Raw genomic sequence first — 16803 nt, forward strand, 5'->3', positions numbered from 1 at the left:
GTTTAGTGAGCAGGAAGAGTCAGGGCAGAGGACAGTTCAGACTCGGAGGCAGAAGATGGGTCTGGAGAGGTGTGGGGCCAGAACACTGAAGCCCAGGAGTCTCCCCCTCCTGCTGCAGAAGCCAGGGAGGCTCCCCCCCTTCCCCTTGGTCTCCCAGGGCACACAGGGAAATGAAGTGGGCTGAAATCCAGATGTTCACAGGCGTAGTTTGAGTCTGCTTGGGAAAGACCCAGGAAAGGCGTAGCATTAGTGGGTACTGAGAAGGCAAGGCATTCAGTCCTCACCCCTGCCTCCTCCAGGCAAGATCTGCAGAGAAGGGTTGCTGGGACCACTAGACCAGAGTGCTTCTGTTTCACTTTGAAGAAAGAGTTAACTTTACTAAGATCTGTTGTTTTTTTGCTGCCCCACACCTGACCCGAGCCTTGACAGTCAATTGCGTTTATCTTTGCATTATTCCATTTCTAGCCCACCTTTCTGTCATTTTATTTTTCTTCACTTTTTTATTAAATTGCATTGCAAGCTAGGTGTATAAGGAAGGCCCCAGGCGTACTGCCCTATACCCAGAGGCCTCAGGGCGGTTCGCAGAACAAAATCAAAACATTAAACCACAAGATAGCAATACCCACTCACCACCACCACCACCCCCCCCCGCAAAAAAAACAAAAAATACACGTTTCAAAAGGCCAAAGAATGTCAATCAAATGAACCAAAGGCCTGATTAAAAATGGAAGGTTTTTGCCTGGCACCTAAAGGTGTATAAGGAAGCCCCCAGGCGTACTTCCCTGGGGAGAGCATTCCACAGACAGGGAGCCACTGTACAGAAGGCCCCGTTCTCATGTTGCCACCCTCCAGACCTCTCAAGGAGGAGGCACACAAAGAAGAATATGAAGGACATTGGGGCTTTTAAGCCACTTTCCTGAAGGGAAGCGCCCTCTCCCCATAGCCACTAAGGGCCACTGTGGGGTTGCACTCCTTTGCTGTGACGTTTTCCTGCTCCTGGTCTCTGGCGTCCCCAGGAAGGACTGGAACAGAAACCCACCTGTCCCCTTTGAACGTCTGAAGAGCTGCTGAGATAGATGGATCAATGGTCTGACTCAGTATAAGACAGCTTCCCATCTTTCTTTCTCATCATGGATTTCCCAGGTACCCAGTGGCGTAGCGTGGGTTGTCAGCACCCGGGGCAAGGCAAGTAATTTGTGCCCCCTAACCCGTGGATTTGTGCCCCCTAACCCGTGGATTTGCGCCCCCTAACCCCCAGATGTTGCGCCCGGTGTGGCCGGGCCCCCCTGCACCCCCCACGCTACGCCACTGCAGGTACCTCATTGATTTTTGTGGATTGTAGTAGGAAGAGCACAGTAGGGAGATGGCCAGCCTTCGGTGGAAGCTTATTTTGTGTCGTCGTTCCCCCCCCCCCCGCAGAAAGAACTGCTCTAGCAGCCAGTTGCCCCGTGACTGCAGAGCTGTAGACTCCTAAGGCCTGGAAGTGTCTGTTGTTTCTTCATTCTGTATTATTGCATTCTATATCATTGCCATCTGTTGCAAGCTACCTCAAGGATCATCTGAATGAAAGGTGGGGTAGAAACCTTTCAATTTAATTAGTTAAGGTGGAGCTTCAGCTAAAGATTGAAATTGTCATGATGACAAGAAAGATGGGCAAAGGGAGCCAAAGAGACCTAGACCCAAAACAGCTCTGAGTGGCACTCCTCTTACTAAACCGAATGTGCTCACCACTCTAATTGCCAATGCCTGTCAAATAGGGCTTTCATCAGGGGGATGCCCTACCTGCATCTATAGAAAATGGCTTTCAATTTAGCAGTGGAAATTCAAGCTGCATGTCACTTTCCGGACCCATTTTCTTAACTGTGGGAGGATCGCTGTGGGGTTTGTTTTTTTGTGTGAATGTGTTGTTGCTGCAATAAGTTGGCGGCAACTGTTTATTGCTGTAAATTTTGCTGTATCCTTCCCGCTGTTTTAAGACCTCGGCCATTGCTGCTTTCTTTCCCATCTCTTCCTCTTTAAGAGTGCCCAGCCCTCTCCCCTAAAGGTGCCATGGGGGAAGAAATGCTTCAAATCCCTATTAGCGCTCTGACCCTGCTGGCGCAGTTCTTGCAGATGGGCTTTGCTGAGCTGGCTGTTGGCCACTTACAGTGGCTAATTAATACAAAGCGCTGCATAGTCTCCAAGCTGCTTAGCCAGCAGGGATATCTAAAGCTCCTTTGTTCTTCGGCTTTTGTTCCATTTCAGATCTTTGCACAGAAGCATGATCCTCCAATATCCCTGAGCTCTGGAAATGGATGCAAAAAAAATTTAAAAAAATCACTGCAGAGTGCAGGAGGTAGTGTCCAATGTAGATTCCAGATACTGAAGCAAACTCCCAAGTGTTTGAGTTATTTTTTTATTTTTAAAGATTCTAGCCCTCGCAGGTAGAAGCATGTGGGCATTTTTATTTTTTATTTGTTCAACAGGCAAGGATAGGCAGCCTGGATCTACCTACTTTTCTGACCTATCTCTGTTTTTCTGTGAGTCCTCTTCTATATTTCCAGTGCTGGAAATGTGGTTTATTGTATACCCAGTGTATTCTAGAAAAATCCTTCTTCCAGGGCACTCAAAACATATGAACAGTACAAACAGGATAACAAAAAGAAAAGTAATTATGCTACCATGAACAAATAAAATGCATGTCTTTGCAAAGTTTACTATAGAAATTTATATGAAATTTGACAGTTGCGAAATCAGGGGTGGGAGCACGGTTGCACTTATAGCCCAGGGATGGTTTCATAAAATAATGTAATGTGTGAAGAAAATAAGCTAAATGCTAAGAAACCAAAGTCCCTCGTGGGCTGGATAATCTTGACATTTAATATGGCTTTGCATGTAGTCATAAAACATTACTGACTCCTTGAGTTTTTGTGAGTTACTCCCTGATGAGAGGCGCCTTGAAGCAGCCCATGGTGGAAGTCAGAACGTTCCATGTTATCCCATATCTCATAACAAGAAATCAACCTCTGGGTTGGATCTCCACCATCATCATTGATCTTGTGTGGATTATGGATCTTTCTCTGTCTGCAAAAAACGATGCTTGGTTTGCTGCTCGAACTACCACCTGCTGGGCTTTTGGTACCATCAAGCATTGTTACTGATGGCTCCCCTGGGTTGCCTGAAAGCCAGCAGTTCACAAGGGGAGTGTAACCATGAGTTTTGTGTCCTTTTAAAGGAATACTGCAAGGGGCGATGGGATAACTACTTTGCCTGCAAAGGACTGCTAGCTTCTGTGCAAGATGGCCGGTTGGCTGATACCATCTGGAGAGGCCCTTCTCTCAGAGGCCAGGAATCCTCAGTTGGGGTGCCTTGGCTTTGCAGTGTCTTATCCACCTGGCACCCATTTTTAGGAGTTTTCTTTGCCAGAGCCTTTAGGGTCACTTAATTTGTGCTGGGTTTCCCCTCGCTCGGCTGTTCGGTTTGGTGCCCTCTTCCCATTTTTTAGCCAACAATCGTTTTTTGGTTTTGCAATTTGTACTTGCAGCATACCTTGAAAATGATGGTCGAAAGTCTTGATCAGAGAAATGGGAATGGCAGGTCTTTATTCCCCACTGAAGTGGGCACAGAGGTCAAGGTTTCTAATATCAATGTGGGGTAATAGTTAGAGCATTGGCCAAGGACCTGCAAGATATCAGGATTCACATGGCCATAAAGCTTACTGGGTGAGCCAGTCACTCACTCTCAGCCTGACCTACATACCTAACCTAGTGCTCTCAGTGGCACTAAATAGAGGTCCTCGCCCCAAAGATCATACAAATTATAATTCAACTCAGGGGAAATAACAGAGGAAGAGGAGGTGATGGGGTAGACAGGGAACCAATGTGTGATTCTCTCCATTGAAATGAAAAAGGGCGTGTCTGACTATATTCCAAGGAACATTTCCCAAGTGCGATGTTGTTTAAATGACGAAGGAAAAAATAACTTCCCATCCTCTCCACAGGTTGGTGTTATAGGAGAAGAAGAGGAATGGATAACTTTGTGTGAAGTGGAGAAAGAATCAGATGCTCAGATGCTGGAGATCCCAAACCTCACGCCTTATACTCATTACAGGTGAGAACAGCAAGTAATTAATTGCTGTGCCAACATGCTACCAAGTGTCAGCGAGGGGCAGCTTCCCAGCCTGCAGGCAGCTGGTGGGAGGAATGATGGAGGAAAATTTACACCTTGAAAGCGTTTGCACTTCAACGACCCCACTTGATGCATTTTAATTGTCACCTTCACGTAGCAAAATAATTAATCAATCTGGCAATGGGAGCAAGGTATGTAAAGTGCACTGCTAAATAGTGCCGTTGAATAACTGAACACATACCTGATGCAGATTTTGTCTAGACTAAAAGTTGCACCCGTTCAATTAAAATTGATCTTGTTTCGTTTGTGGGGAAGCTGAACTGAAATTGGCTGAATGCTCATTATATCACTTTGGCTTGATTCAGTGGGTGAAGTCAGTATAACTCAGTTCTCTTTTCTTCTCACCCCAACCCCATCATTCTACTTAAATGAATTCAGGGGTGTTGCAGAACCAAACAAGACTCCCATCAATGTCAAGTGCTGTCAATGAGAGGGACATCCCACTCCTAATTTTATTTAACAATTCTGCCTGCCCTTCTTTGACTATATTTGAAAATTCCACCTCCTTAGCCCATGAAGCTGCCCCAGAAATGCGGATTTAAGGAGCAATAACTTTTCTGAATCTAAGCAGGTCTGGGTCTGGTTGGTGCCTGAGAGGCCTTTTTCCCAGGCTCCGGTAAAAGAACAAAACAGACAAAAGCTTTGGTGCAAAACTGGGGTGGAAACACTTTTAAACTGCTGCTTTGTTTATTGTTGTTGCTTTTTAATCTCTTGTTTACTATATTTGTTTTTGCCTTAATATTTGTCCTGGAAATGTCTTTACATCAAAGGGCAGGCTGCACTTTCACCAGGTAGACAGATAAATGCAAATCAAACACTCCAGCGCATTTACAGTGGTACCTCGCAAGACGAATGCCTCGCAAGACAAAAAACTCGCTAGACGAAAGGTTTTTCCGTTTTCGATTTGCCTCGCAAGACGAATTTCACCTATGGGCTTGCTTCGCAAGACAAAAACGTCTCGCAACTTTGTTTCCTTTGTCTAAAAACAAAGACATGTTTTGTTTATAAAGTTAATTTATTTTCCCTTCAATTTTTGAACTGCTCTTTACAGTATGTGTGACTTTAAAGAGCAGTTAATAAACTGTTGTTGTACCAAATTTGGCTTTGTTTGGACTTTTTTTGACCATAGGAACGCATTAATTGATTTTCAATGCATTCCTATGGGATTTCGTGATTCGCAAGACGAAAAATTCACTAGACGACAAAACTTGCGGAACGAATTAATTTCGTCTTGCGGGGCACCACTGTACTTTTAAATAACCTCACCATTTCGATATAAAATTATATTATTACGTATTTCAATATAAAATGACATTTGGAAAAAATTACATAGGTTAGCTGCATATTAGTGTGGCACCACGAAAGCAGGCACCCAGTGGCACTTTCATCAGCCTCACTTCCCTTCTCACCTCCTGCCTCTCAGCCACCATTGTTTATTTCACAATAAATGTGTTAGGACTTAAAAGTGCCATGGGCTTTTTTTGTTGTTTCTGATCTAAGAGAGTCTCTGGAAAGTATTTGCAAATGCAATAAGGTTGCTGATAGCATTTCCCTTGTTCATAGTTATTCCTCAGCATCAACTTAATGTGTCCCTCTTGACAAGGCATTTCGGTCTAAATAAGTTATATCAAATGGCGAGGAACAAGGGCAAAGGTCTGTAATGTTGCTATTTTAGCAAGTACTCTTCACAATAGAACATTGTTGCCTAAAAGCATTCTGGAGATCCTGGAGTGGAGGAGTTTTTAGCAGCAATTGCTTTGTGAGTCACGTTCCCACGATTCAGAAAATAGGCCTGGTGTATGTTTCACCAGATTCAGTTATTTATATAAGTCATCTGCTGCATTCATACAGTGGTGCCTCGCAAGACGAAATTAATTCGTTCCGCGAGTTTTGTCGTCTTGCGATTTTTTTCGTCTTGCAAAGCACGGTGTTGGGGAAGTTTTGGAAAAGCTTCAAAAATCACCAAAGTCTTTAAAAACCTCAAAAAAGGCTACCACACCGCGTTCTATGAGTTGCTCCTCGAAGTCAAGTCGCAACTGTATTAACGGTGTTAAGAAAAAGGGAACAAACTTGCAAGACGTTTCCGTCTTGCGAAGCAAGCCCATAGGGAAAATCGTCTTGCGAAGCAACTCAAAAAACCCAAAACCCTTTCGTCTAGCGAGTTTTTTGTCTTGCGAGGCATTCGTCTTGCAAGGTACCACTGTATATGCTTCTGATAAAGCTAAGTGTTGGGACAGAAGTGGGGAGAGAGTTCTCTGTAGAGGAAAATGGAGCACTTCTTTGTAAGGAGCAAGGGGGCACCAGAAAATAGAAACAGCCTTTCTTTCTGGCTTATTTCATTCGAGCTCGACACCTTTGCTACTTTTACAGTAATGCATATGCATTTCCTTGGCTCTGTATCCCCAGCCTTTGAGTTGAAGTTGGGTGAAATTTTTCATCATCATAATAGATTGCATTAACAGCACTTTTGGATGTTTATGAGACCAACTGAATAATGCCATCTGGGAACAGGCATGAAGGAATATGCTGGGGAATAGCTCTGACTGACCTACTTGCTTATCATATTTAAAAGCTGTTCCTGCTTCATTTCCCTGTATCAGATTGTCACACAGGAGCAGGACAGGAGGGTGGGCAGGCAGGGGGACAGCTGCTGGCAATGCTACCTGGGTGCATTGCTTGATGAGAAGTCCATTATGCGACACTAGCTAACCCAACGTAAGAGTCTACTCTGATCCATCCATTACGCAGTTTGCAAATTGATCTCCAAACTGAATTTCTTCCCTCACATTCGCCATCCTTTTGAGCCCTCTGAAGCTATTGTGTGACTGTCCATAAGATGATGAAATGAGTCGCGTCTCCCAAATGCCACTTGGGCTTATCAGCTCCATCATCTTGCCAGGTCTTGGCATGGCATTCCTACATGATGAAAAGGTGGGAGGGAATAGAAAGCACTAATTATTGGACTTAGACTGCATCTTTGTCAAATGTGCTTCTTTTGTACTGTGCCCTGTCAGTGTTTGGGAAATTAATGGTGTTGTTTTGCTTAATGCATTTTCCTTTAATGCACTTCCTTAACGAGATCTGAGCAGATAGACTAATGGCATTACACAAGCTCGCACAACCTTTCTTCAATCCCAGTCTTTTAATGCCAGAAAGCCAGCAGTCAGCAGGGACAAGTTGAGCAGCTAACGTGTTAGCACAAGGAAGCCTGAACGGACAGTCTCTCCTGTCTCTTTTGTTATGATGGCCGTATGCACCTCTAATGCCTTTTCTAAAACTGGTGCCATCACAAGGAGGAGTGATTGCTGTCATAATTTGGAACAAATGGGATTGGTTTTGATCCAAGTGTTCATATTTGGAAATCTTGCATCAAAGGCAAGCTATTTGTTCCGCATCAATGGTGTTTGGGCAGGGATCATTAGGGAATTCTTTGGCAATGGACTCATTCCAGAGAAAGTTGCTCAAACCTAAATGGATTTAAGGATACGGTTGCTTCTTTCTGGATTGAACTCGATGTGATAGCCACATTTGCAAAGAGAAGGGAAGCAACCTCTAATTGGTTTAATCAGTGGGTTAACCAACTAAAGCTTTAGGTAATGATGGCCAGTTCTAATTGGGGAGAACAAATTTTAATCAGGAAGGCTGAGAGTCAAGCTCACCCTTGTTCATTTTTAGATGCTGTTTGGTCTTTGTGTGAAACTGTAATAAAGAATGAAATAATAAAGAATGAAACAGGGAAATATTCAGGTTCTGAGGGGAAACAAACCATGGCCTCTGGCTCACCATGACATCCCAACTAGGAATCCTGGTTAGTTTTGCTCCAACAAACCATGATCAATAAGCCAAGAACAAACGTTGGCCACAGTTAGTGGCATGTTGGGAGTGAAATTTTAGAAACTAAAATTTCTGTAATTACTTGAAAGCCCAAACAAGAAATCTGCCATTTTCTTATATTGCACTTTCCAATATATGTTTTTTGACCTGCTCACTGGGCTGTCATTATCATTCTTTCAGTTTGAGTTATCTGATCAAAAAGAATCTATTTGCCCCTTGAAAATCTCACAGTTGTAACAAAGCAAGGAACATATGTCACCTGCCATTTATCTTTGACCAATGCTGCTGTTAGTCACTTTAAAAAAATCAGTTTGATGAAGAAGGATTTCCAGAGGTTCTGTTTTCAACCCTGCGTGGCTCTTCTAAATCTTTCTGTACACTTCCTGTTTGTTCCTCTCTGTGTCCTTCAGGTTCAGGATGAGGCAGGTGAATGTGGTCGGGCAAAGTCCACTCAGCCAGCCGTCGCGTGTCATCCAAACTCTCCAGGCACCGCCAGACGTTGCGCCAGGGAGTGTGACTGTGCGCACAGCCAGTGAGACCAGCTTGTGGGTCCGCTGGGTGGTAAGTTGATCGTAACAAGACAGCGCAGGAGGAGGAACAACATTCAAACTTTTCCCTTAGGCAGGGAGTCCAAAACTCACAAATGACTTTTGCAGAGAAAGCCATTTATTTCCTTTTTCCCAAGCGCTGCGGTCATATCTGAAGCTCCACATTTCTGGCTATATGCCAGGATAGGATGTGCTCACTAATGGACCAGACAATAAAAGCATAGCAAGGAATTATAAATGTGATATAATTGGAATAGACCAGATGCTGCCTCTTGTTTGTTTATGTTGATGTGTTTCTGAAGAAATGCCATGAAATTTGGTTCATTGTGTAGCCACTTTCATCCTAAGTTACTGAAATTGCAAAGAGATTTTTTTCCCCTACACAGAAGGAAACAGTGCCAATGTGGAGGTTATATCCATGTGATAGATTGCAGAGCTAAGTGATTAACTCTGGAATCGGGTGATAAATTGCAGGGCCATTGATAAATGAATTTATCATGTGGCTTTGACTGCTGTAACCACCCCTCAGCCTATCTGACTGAAATCCATTCAATTATTCCAGTTTCCTCTGCTATTCCACTCCAAACAGCCTTCCCAAGGATATTTCTTCCTGGTTTTCTTCTCAGCACCCAGTGGGTGCTCCCAGAGGTTCTTACGTAAGACGGGAACTGCTGCAGCTTGTCTGGCAATCAGGGAAACATTTTGTGCATACGTTTTCTGAATGCTCAGAACCCCTTTGAATTCTCCAAGTCATCAGGGCATTCCTATAACAACAGGGAATAAATGTCTGCTTGCATTTGGCATCTGGTCTTGGGAGCCTGCTGCTCAAGGGAGAACAAACTGCAGATCCTGCCAGGTGCACCCAAGCTTTGGGTGTGTGCCTAAAGTAGCTCTTTGGATCCCGGTCAAAGAGGCGGGATGTTATTGTAAGCAGAGAAGATGGATGAATGGGCAGAGAGCCAGTGAGGCAGGCAAAGATGAAAGGGGCGTATCATGTGACTTGGCAATTAACTGCATTAATATTGTCGCTGGCCATTTGTGCGTCTCTGATAATGGTCCAGAAAGAACTATCAGCTCCGGAGATTTTTACACCCATGAATTAAAGCCTCATTTATGGGCCAATGAGACAAAAAAGAAAGAAGGAAGAAAGGAGAATATTCTGTGCTTCCTGAGTTAAGGAGCAAAGACAGATCTGTCTATCTGCAACGCGCTTGCAAGTTGTGGCAATGTTGAGCTGATCCTGTGCAAGGTTGGGATTAGAGGAGTTTTCTGCTCCCCTTCCCATCATTCCCCTTCCACTGAAGTAGATATGGACATGAAATCCGTTTGACTTCCAAAACGTTGGAAAACCCAAGCATGGCTTCTGATTGGCTGCAGGACATTCAGCCTCCAAAATAACATTTGAAAACCGGAACACTCACTTCTAGGTTTCAATTGTTTGGGAGCCGATTTGTTCGGGAGCCAAGGCATTTGAGATCCAAGGTACGACTGTACTGGTGCCAAGTTCAATGTTCATGGTCCACAAGTGAACAAAATATTGCAGTGTGACATGTTCCGGTTCAGGTGCCAGCCAGCCAGCTAGGTGTGCCCTGTTCCAGGATATTCCATTTCATCCCACCTCTCCCTCATGTGCTCCTTTTGGGATGGGGGGGGGGCGGTGTCCACCTGTCAATGAACATTCAACATTCTTTGGCCACTGAGCACTCTCACTCCTCATTAGGGTGTTCTTGGGTTTTCCCCCTAAACTCCTGCAAGTCCCCCTAAAGAACCAAAACCTTCCAGATACCTCCCTTGGGATCTACACTTGGAGAATAAAAGGACTGTTAGTATATGGTGTTTCCTCCTGTTTGTGCCAGCTCAAAGATCTGACCCAATGTGGGTGACAAATGTCACAGAAGACCAGACCCTGCGCTTTTAAACCTCCATCTTGCCCATCACTAACATGCCACCCTTTCCCTCCATGCCCAGCCTCTGCCTGACTCCCAGTACAATGGGAACCCAGAGTCAGTGGGTTACAGGATCAAATACTGGTGTGTGGATGTGCAGCCTCTGATACTGACAAAGGTAATCAACGATCGGCTGGAGAGGGAGCACACCATCGAGGATCTAGAGGAGTGGACAGAATACGAGCTGCAGATCCAAGCTTTCAACGCCATTGGGGCAGGACCCTGGAGCGAGGTGATGCGAGGTCGCACGCGGGAGTCAGGTAGGTTGTGTGGGACGACTCTCGGTGATTGCTAAACTCCTAAAATGATATCTGCTTTTCCTTCTGATTTTACACTGGCCTGCTGCTGGCTTGTTTAATGTATTTATAGCCTGCCTTTCTCCCAAGCTGGGATTCGTGGCTGCTTCTACTGTTTAAAGACATCGTTATGAAGTACAAAGTAATTAGATGACATGAAAACAATGGTTACAATACATTAAAGCATGCTTAGAACCAGCATTAGAGTACAGTTTGCCCTGACAGAGCCCAGTGGTCAGCACAGTCTGCACTTCAGTTTCTAAAGACCCGTCTGAAAATGAGGGTCTTGGCCTGTTGGCAGAGGGATGGAAAAAGGGAGCCAGTCTATTCTCCCTTGGAAGGGAATCTCACCATCTGGGAGCAGCCACAGAAAATGCATTCTCTGTGTCTCTTGTGTGACTACTAAGTGTGTTGATGGGACTGAGAGAAGATGCTTTTCTGAGAATCTTAGAACCCAGGCAAGTTCATATAGGGAGACATGATCTTTCAGGTAGCCTGGGCCCAAGGCAAGCTGACGTTGGATTTATTATTTATTTATTGCATTTCTTTGGATATATATATATGTATATACAAGTCTCACAGCAACTTAGCAATATGCTTATGCATTGAGGGCACTTTTACATAAGTCATATGCAGCTCCCTGATGCAGACGCGGCACTCCGAGGCACAACCTTCCTTCTTGCCCAGGGGGCAATAAGACGGAACCTGGAGTGCAAGAGACTAAGGCACAAAGTTTAGCTTCGTATCTCTGCTGTTGAAAGCCATTTGAAAACCTTACTAGAGGTATCAATAATAAATGTGGATTAGACAAATTCATGGAGGATAAGGCTGCCAATGGCTATGTTTTACCTCCAGTGTCAGAGTCAGTCAGCTTCTGATACCAGTTTCTGCCAATTGCAAGTAGGGAGAGCGCGACTGTGCTCAGCTGCTGCTTGCAGGCTTCCCAGAGACATTTGATTTATCATTGTGAATCGTGGACTTTGATCTGATCCAGCAAAGCTCTTCGAAAACTACACAATACAATACATACAAATTCATGGGGGGGGGGGGGAAATGCCCTGAAATTTGTAAATGAAACTCCTGCACAGGAGATAGGAATTTTGTGCAGATGACTGCATGTGAGGGGTGGTTGAGCTGAACTCGTTACCGTGTGGCCATTTTCTTGTCTTCAGCATCATCCCTCTGGGTCCCAGATACATCATTACCTTTGCTTGATAGCCTCAACAGTAAGGAATCCTGACCAGAACAGTGACTCACTCATAGATGCAGTGGGTAGCCTCCTCTGAGGGTGAGTCATTCTGCCTCTTGCCCACATTGGAGGTGATTGGATCATTCATTCAGCCCCAGTGCAAAGAGACAGCAGAACTCCCTATTCCATTTTTGCTGATTTACTGGGAGGCTGATGAAAAGGAGGCCACCTAGAGCCTCGTAGGAGCCTTTAATTATGAAATCAATTTCTTTCTCATTGCATGCTAGCAGCCCTCTCAAGCTGCAGAGAATTTGCTCAGGGAATGACAGGTACCGACTTCCTCAGCTACTAGTTATTAGAACCTTTGGGCGGCCAAGGAGGGCGGGCACAGAGAAATGGGTTTCAAAATGCATCTATTATTTTACTTTGTACAACCTCTGCCAGCACATCTCTCAACAGCAAACATTTCACCTCTTGTAATCTGGGAACGTGCTTACTTGGGTGGTCCAGGTTTTGCAAGGAGAAATCTCCACCAGGCAAGGCTCTGGGACTCCTGCCCAGCGGCAGCAAGACGAGGGATAAGCAATGCTCGCTCATTAGCATCTGTGGAAGGTAGTTATTAAGCTGTTATCTAGATAACTTCAAGCAAAGCTCCTCTCTCTCAGCTCCAGCCCACATGCATCCGACGTAATTTACCTTTCTGCTGCGGGTGAATAATTGAGCGGAGTGACCTTTCTTGAATTAAGTATTCAACAGTGAAAGTAAATCACCGTCTTCGCTAACCTGCACAATGAGCAAGGGTTGTGTTTGCAATTTGTCTCCATAATCATAGAGGGGCTGCCCATTGCTACTGCATGGTTAAGGCTGCGTCCCATTTATCACTTTAAACAAGATTTCAGCCTTTTTTCTTGTTATAAACAGCTCAGCACCCCCAAATTTGCATATTTTCATTAGTGCTGGGGTAAGGGTTCAATTAAAGCCAGAGGAGCCGTGGCAGGATGCAGAGGCGAGGGAGAGTTGGTGAGGGTGACAGTGACAAATAAGTATGATGCACCGATACCCATTTTACATAATCAGTGCACCACATGACCCGTTTCAAGCATCTCTATGGGGTCAGTAGAAAACAGCTAGGTTTATGGGCACGCCAGTCCCCCAACCACTTAAGCAGGAGTTTGCGGAGTTAATCTGATTTAATTGTGCTCAACGGCCACCATATTTACTCAGGCATGCATTCCATAGATTTCAGTGAGATGTGCAGTAACCATATGGCCACTTTGCCATGTGCCAAACTCCACATTCTTAATACGTCTATTATTATTTTTTAAAAAAGAAAACAAATTGTTAGCTGATCTTTAGTGTTCAGTCACATCACATGCTTCAAGGAGGTAAGAGCCCATAATCCTAACCCTACCACCCCCACCCCCATTTTGGATTCTGAGGGATTGCAAAGACAATCAAAGCCATCAGCACAAAACTGTTCCCACAGCACCCAGTTGGCCAGGTGGAACTGGAGCAGCCCATCATTTTTCATGCATATTTGCCAGTCTAAGCAGTGAGAGGCAATAGCTGGTCTTAGAAAGGAGGCGAGTCTCTCTAGATCTGCATCTTCTTCAAAGGAAAGGAGTCTTCTTCATTCAAGAGTGTGTGTCTTGCATACGGGAAACCCCAGCTTTGATCCCTTCTTCAGCTGAAATAAAATCTGGCTTTTGAAGGGCTGGAAGAATCTCCTTTCCAAAACCCTTAATAACTGCAGTTTGAGGCTTGCCGTTAGTCTCAGGAAAGCTAGATAGGGATATTGCTGCTGTTTTTTAGCAGTGAAAGGAAGGTTCTCATTTGAGGGATGGCAGGAGAAGTGGCAGAAAGAAGATAAGCAATTTAGTCACCCAGCCCATTCAGGACAGGACTTGGGATTACAGGTAGCTGGATATTTATGTATTATTTTTTAACAATTTATATCCTGCCCTTTGTACATAGACCTCAGGATGAGTTACAACAGAAAAAAGTAAATTTGCAGGTGCAATCCGGGTAAATATATGGGGTTTCTGCCTTAGGAAAATCAATAATTCCTTTATTCAAAAGGAAAATGTCCTTGCAGGCACCTGGGTTGGCGGTAGCTGAGCTTCAAATATGGCATCTTTGGCAATCACTCGTAGCCGAGTAAGATTGTCTTTCATGTCTTAACAGTGAGTCCGCTCACTGTGTACGTCCTTCCACAGTGGGGACATAGGTTTCCGGGCAGGAGTTGATCATGTGAGGCTTTGCCAAGCGTGCCTTCCTTTTAGTGCGTTTCTCCCTTTCGTCCTGAGTATGAGCGTCTTCAAAGTCCATGACACCTTTGGTAAAGGCTGTTCTCCAGTTGGAGCGCTCGCAGGCCAGTGATTCCCAATTGTTGATGTTTATACTACATTTTTTTCCCCTTGGGAGAGTCTTTAAACCTCTTTTGTTGACCACCAGCGTTACGCTTTCCATTTTTAAGCTGAGAATAGAGTAGTTGCTTATCTACTGGTATTAACCTAATTGCCTGCTGCAGTTTATATATGCTACTCTTATTCCAGAGCTTGGGTTTGGGCAAAAGCACACACTTTTGCAACACACTTGAAAGATTGGTGGAGCTGCTAGACACATGGCCATATTTTCATGGGCAGCCTTCAAAGCCCTGCTGCCACTACACCTTGAATCAGAAGCTGCAGCTTAGCAGGTTACTAGAAATGGGCAGTTCAGGATATATTGCTGGGGCAAGCAGGGCCAAGGGCACCTGGAATCTGGGAGGGAGTGGTCAAGGAGCAGAGGATAAACACAGTTGGCAGGAAAGATGTTAGAGATCATTCAAGTGGGGTTTTGAATGGAAAAGAGAGCAAGCCCCTCTGACTGTGGATTGCCCCCATGCTGCTCACAACAATCCATAGAGATGTTGCAATGAGGGAAGTCTGTCTTGTCCCCTAGCAAGGCCAAGAGACAAAAATAATATGTGTAGGCTTCCTGAACAACTGTAGGCTCCTGTGCATTTTCTCCTAGCCTACATGCCACAGGAAAGCAATACCGCGGTGCACAAACTGAGCTGCATCCTGAATATCAGTCTACAAAGCTCTGAACAGCTTGACCCTCGCCTCTGAATGTGGCCGTGATAATCTAATAGCTGACTTTATCAACTATGTAGCTGTGGATATGCGCTATCTGGGGGCCAGTACATATAAGGGCAGCAGGGACACCATGCATCAGAAATGAATTATGGTGTGAAATAGACAAAATAAAAAATTCCTTCCAGTAGCACCTTAAAGACCAACTAAGTTAGTTCTTGGTATGAGCTTTCGTGTGCATGCACACTTCTTGAGATACACTGAAACAGAAGTTGCCAGATCCTTCTATATAGTGAGAATGTGGGGAGGGGTATTACTCAGAAGGATGGTGGGAATGGGAGATTGGTAGATTGGTGTGAAATAGAGGAGTTTTTTTTTATTAAAAAGAAGTACCCATGAAAAGGTTCTGTTCATACAGTGGCGTTCCTATTAACTCTGACTTGAACTATGCCATAATCTAGGGCTCCTTCCATTGGAAGAGCAATAGAAGGAGTTAAGAACCAAAGAACTTAAAAAGAGCTTGCTGGAATAGGTCCATCTAGTCCAGGATCCTGTTCTCACAATGGCCAACCAGATGCCTGCAACAGAACCTGAATGCAGCAGTTCTATCCCAGATCCCTGTAGATCCCAGCAGCTGGTATTCAGAGGCATACAGCCTGCAATAGCAAAGGTAGAAAATAACCACTGTAGCCTGTAGCCATTGAAGATCTGCAAAGAAGCCAAAAAACTGCAATTTGTAGAAGGTGCTTGGAATTCTCTGTTAGCATTCACTTGCCTTGCCACCCGCTCAGCAGATCACAGTTCTAAGGAGGCAGGGATTGACTAAATTGTTAAATCAGTCCATGTTTGTGGTGTAGATATGTCCCTGAAGCAGCTCCACTATGGCTTTCCAGCAGCAGAGGGCTTGGCCTTACAGAGCTTAATCAGTCTTAAGGACAAGGAAGTTTAAATGACTCAAGATTCTTATGAACCCATAGAGCATGGGTAGGCAACCTAAGGCCTGGGGGCCGGATCCAGCCCAAACGCCTTCTAAATCCAGCCCGTGGACGGTCCAAGAATCAGCATGTTTTTACATGAGTAGAATGTGTCCTTTTATTTAATGCATCTCTGGATTATTTGTGGGGCCTGCCTGGTGTTTTTACATGAGTAGAATGTGTGCTTTTATTTAATGCATCTCTGGATTATTTGTGGGGCATAGGAATTTGTTCATTCCCCCCAAAAAAAATATAGTTCGCCCCCCCCCCAAGGTCTGAGGGACAGTGGACCAGCCCCCTGATGAAAAAGTTTGCTGACCCCTGCCATAGAGTTAGGCTTTTCACCTTGTACTGAAACACATTTTTGCAAAGGGTTACAGTGGTACCTCATGTTACATACGCTACAGGTTACATACGCTTCAGGTTACAGACTCTGCTAACCCAGAAATAGTACCTCGGGTTAAGAACTTTGCTTCAGGATGAGAACAGAAATCATGTTCCAGCAGTGCGGCAGCAGCATGAGGCCCCATTAGCTAAAGTGGTGCTTCAGGTTAAGAACAGTTTCAGCTTAAGAACGGACCTCTGGAACAAATTAAGTCCTTAACCCGAGGTACCACTGTACCTCCTTCTTTTTTGAACACACACACACACACAGTGATATTAACCCAGTTAACTTCCAGAGAGCTCATTTGCGAAAACAAAGTACCCATCTTGTGCTTCATCTTTCAAAATAACTATGTGATCAAGAAAAGCGAGTGGCATTGCATTCATC

General features: G+C 44.6%; 1 protein-coding gene across 7 annotated transcripts in view; it reads left to right on the forward strand.

Moving 5' to 3' along the window:
• SDK1 (sidekick cell adhesion molecule 1) overlaps positions 1-16803 on the forward strand; it is a 605542-nt gene that overhangs the window by 473955 nt on the left and 114784 nt on the right. For all 7 annotated transcript variants that reach the window (XM_082199580.1, XM_082199584.1, XM_082199585.1 and 4 more), the window contains 3 exons: positions 3980-4089; positions 8412-8562; positions 10518-10755. In XM_082199580.1, coding sequence (XP_082055706.1) covers positions 3980-4089; positions 8412-8562; positions 10518-10755 — 499 coding nt within the window. The remainder of the gene's footprint in view (positions 1-3979; positions 4090-8411; positions 8563-10517; positions 10756-16803) is intronic.

The sequence above is a fragment of the Podarcis vaucheri genome, assembly GCF_965113315.1.
Source record: "Podarcis vaucheri genome assembly, chromosome: 14".
In the NCBI taxonomy this organism is placed as follows: Eukaryota; Metazoa; Chordata; class Lepidosauria; order Squamata; family Lacertidae; genus Podarcis; species Podarcis vaucheri.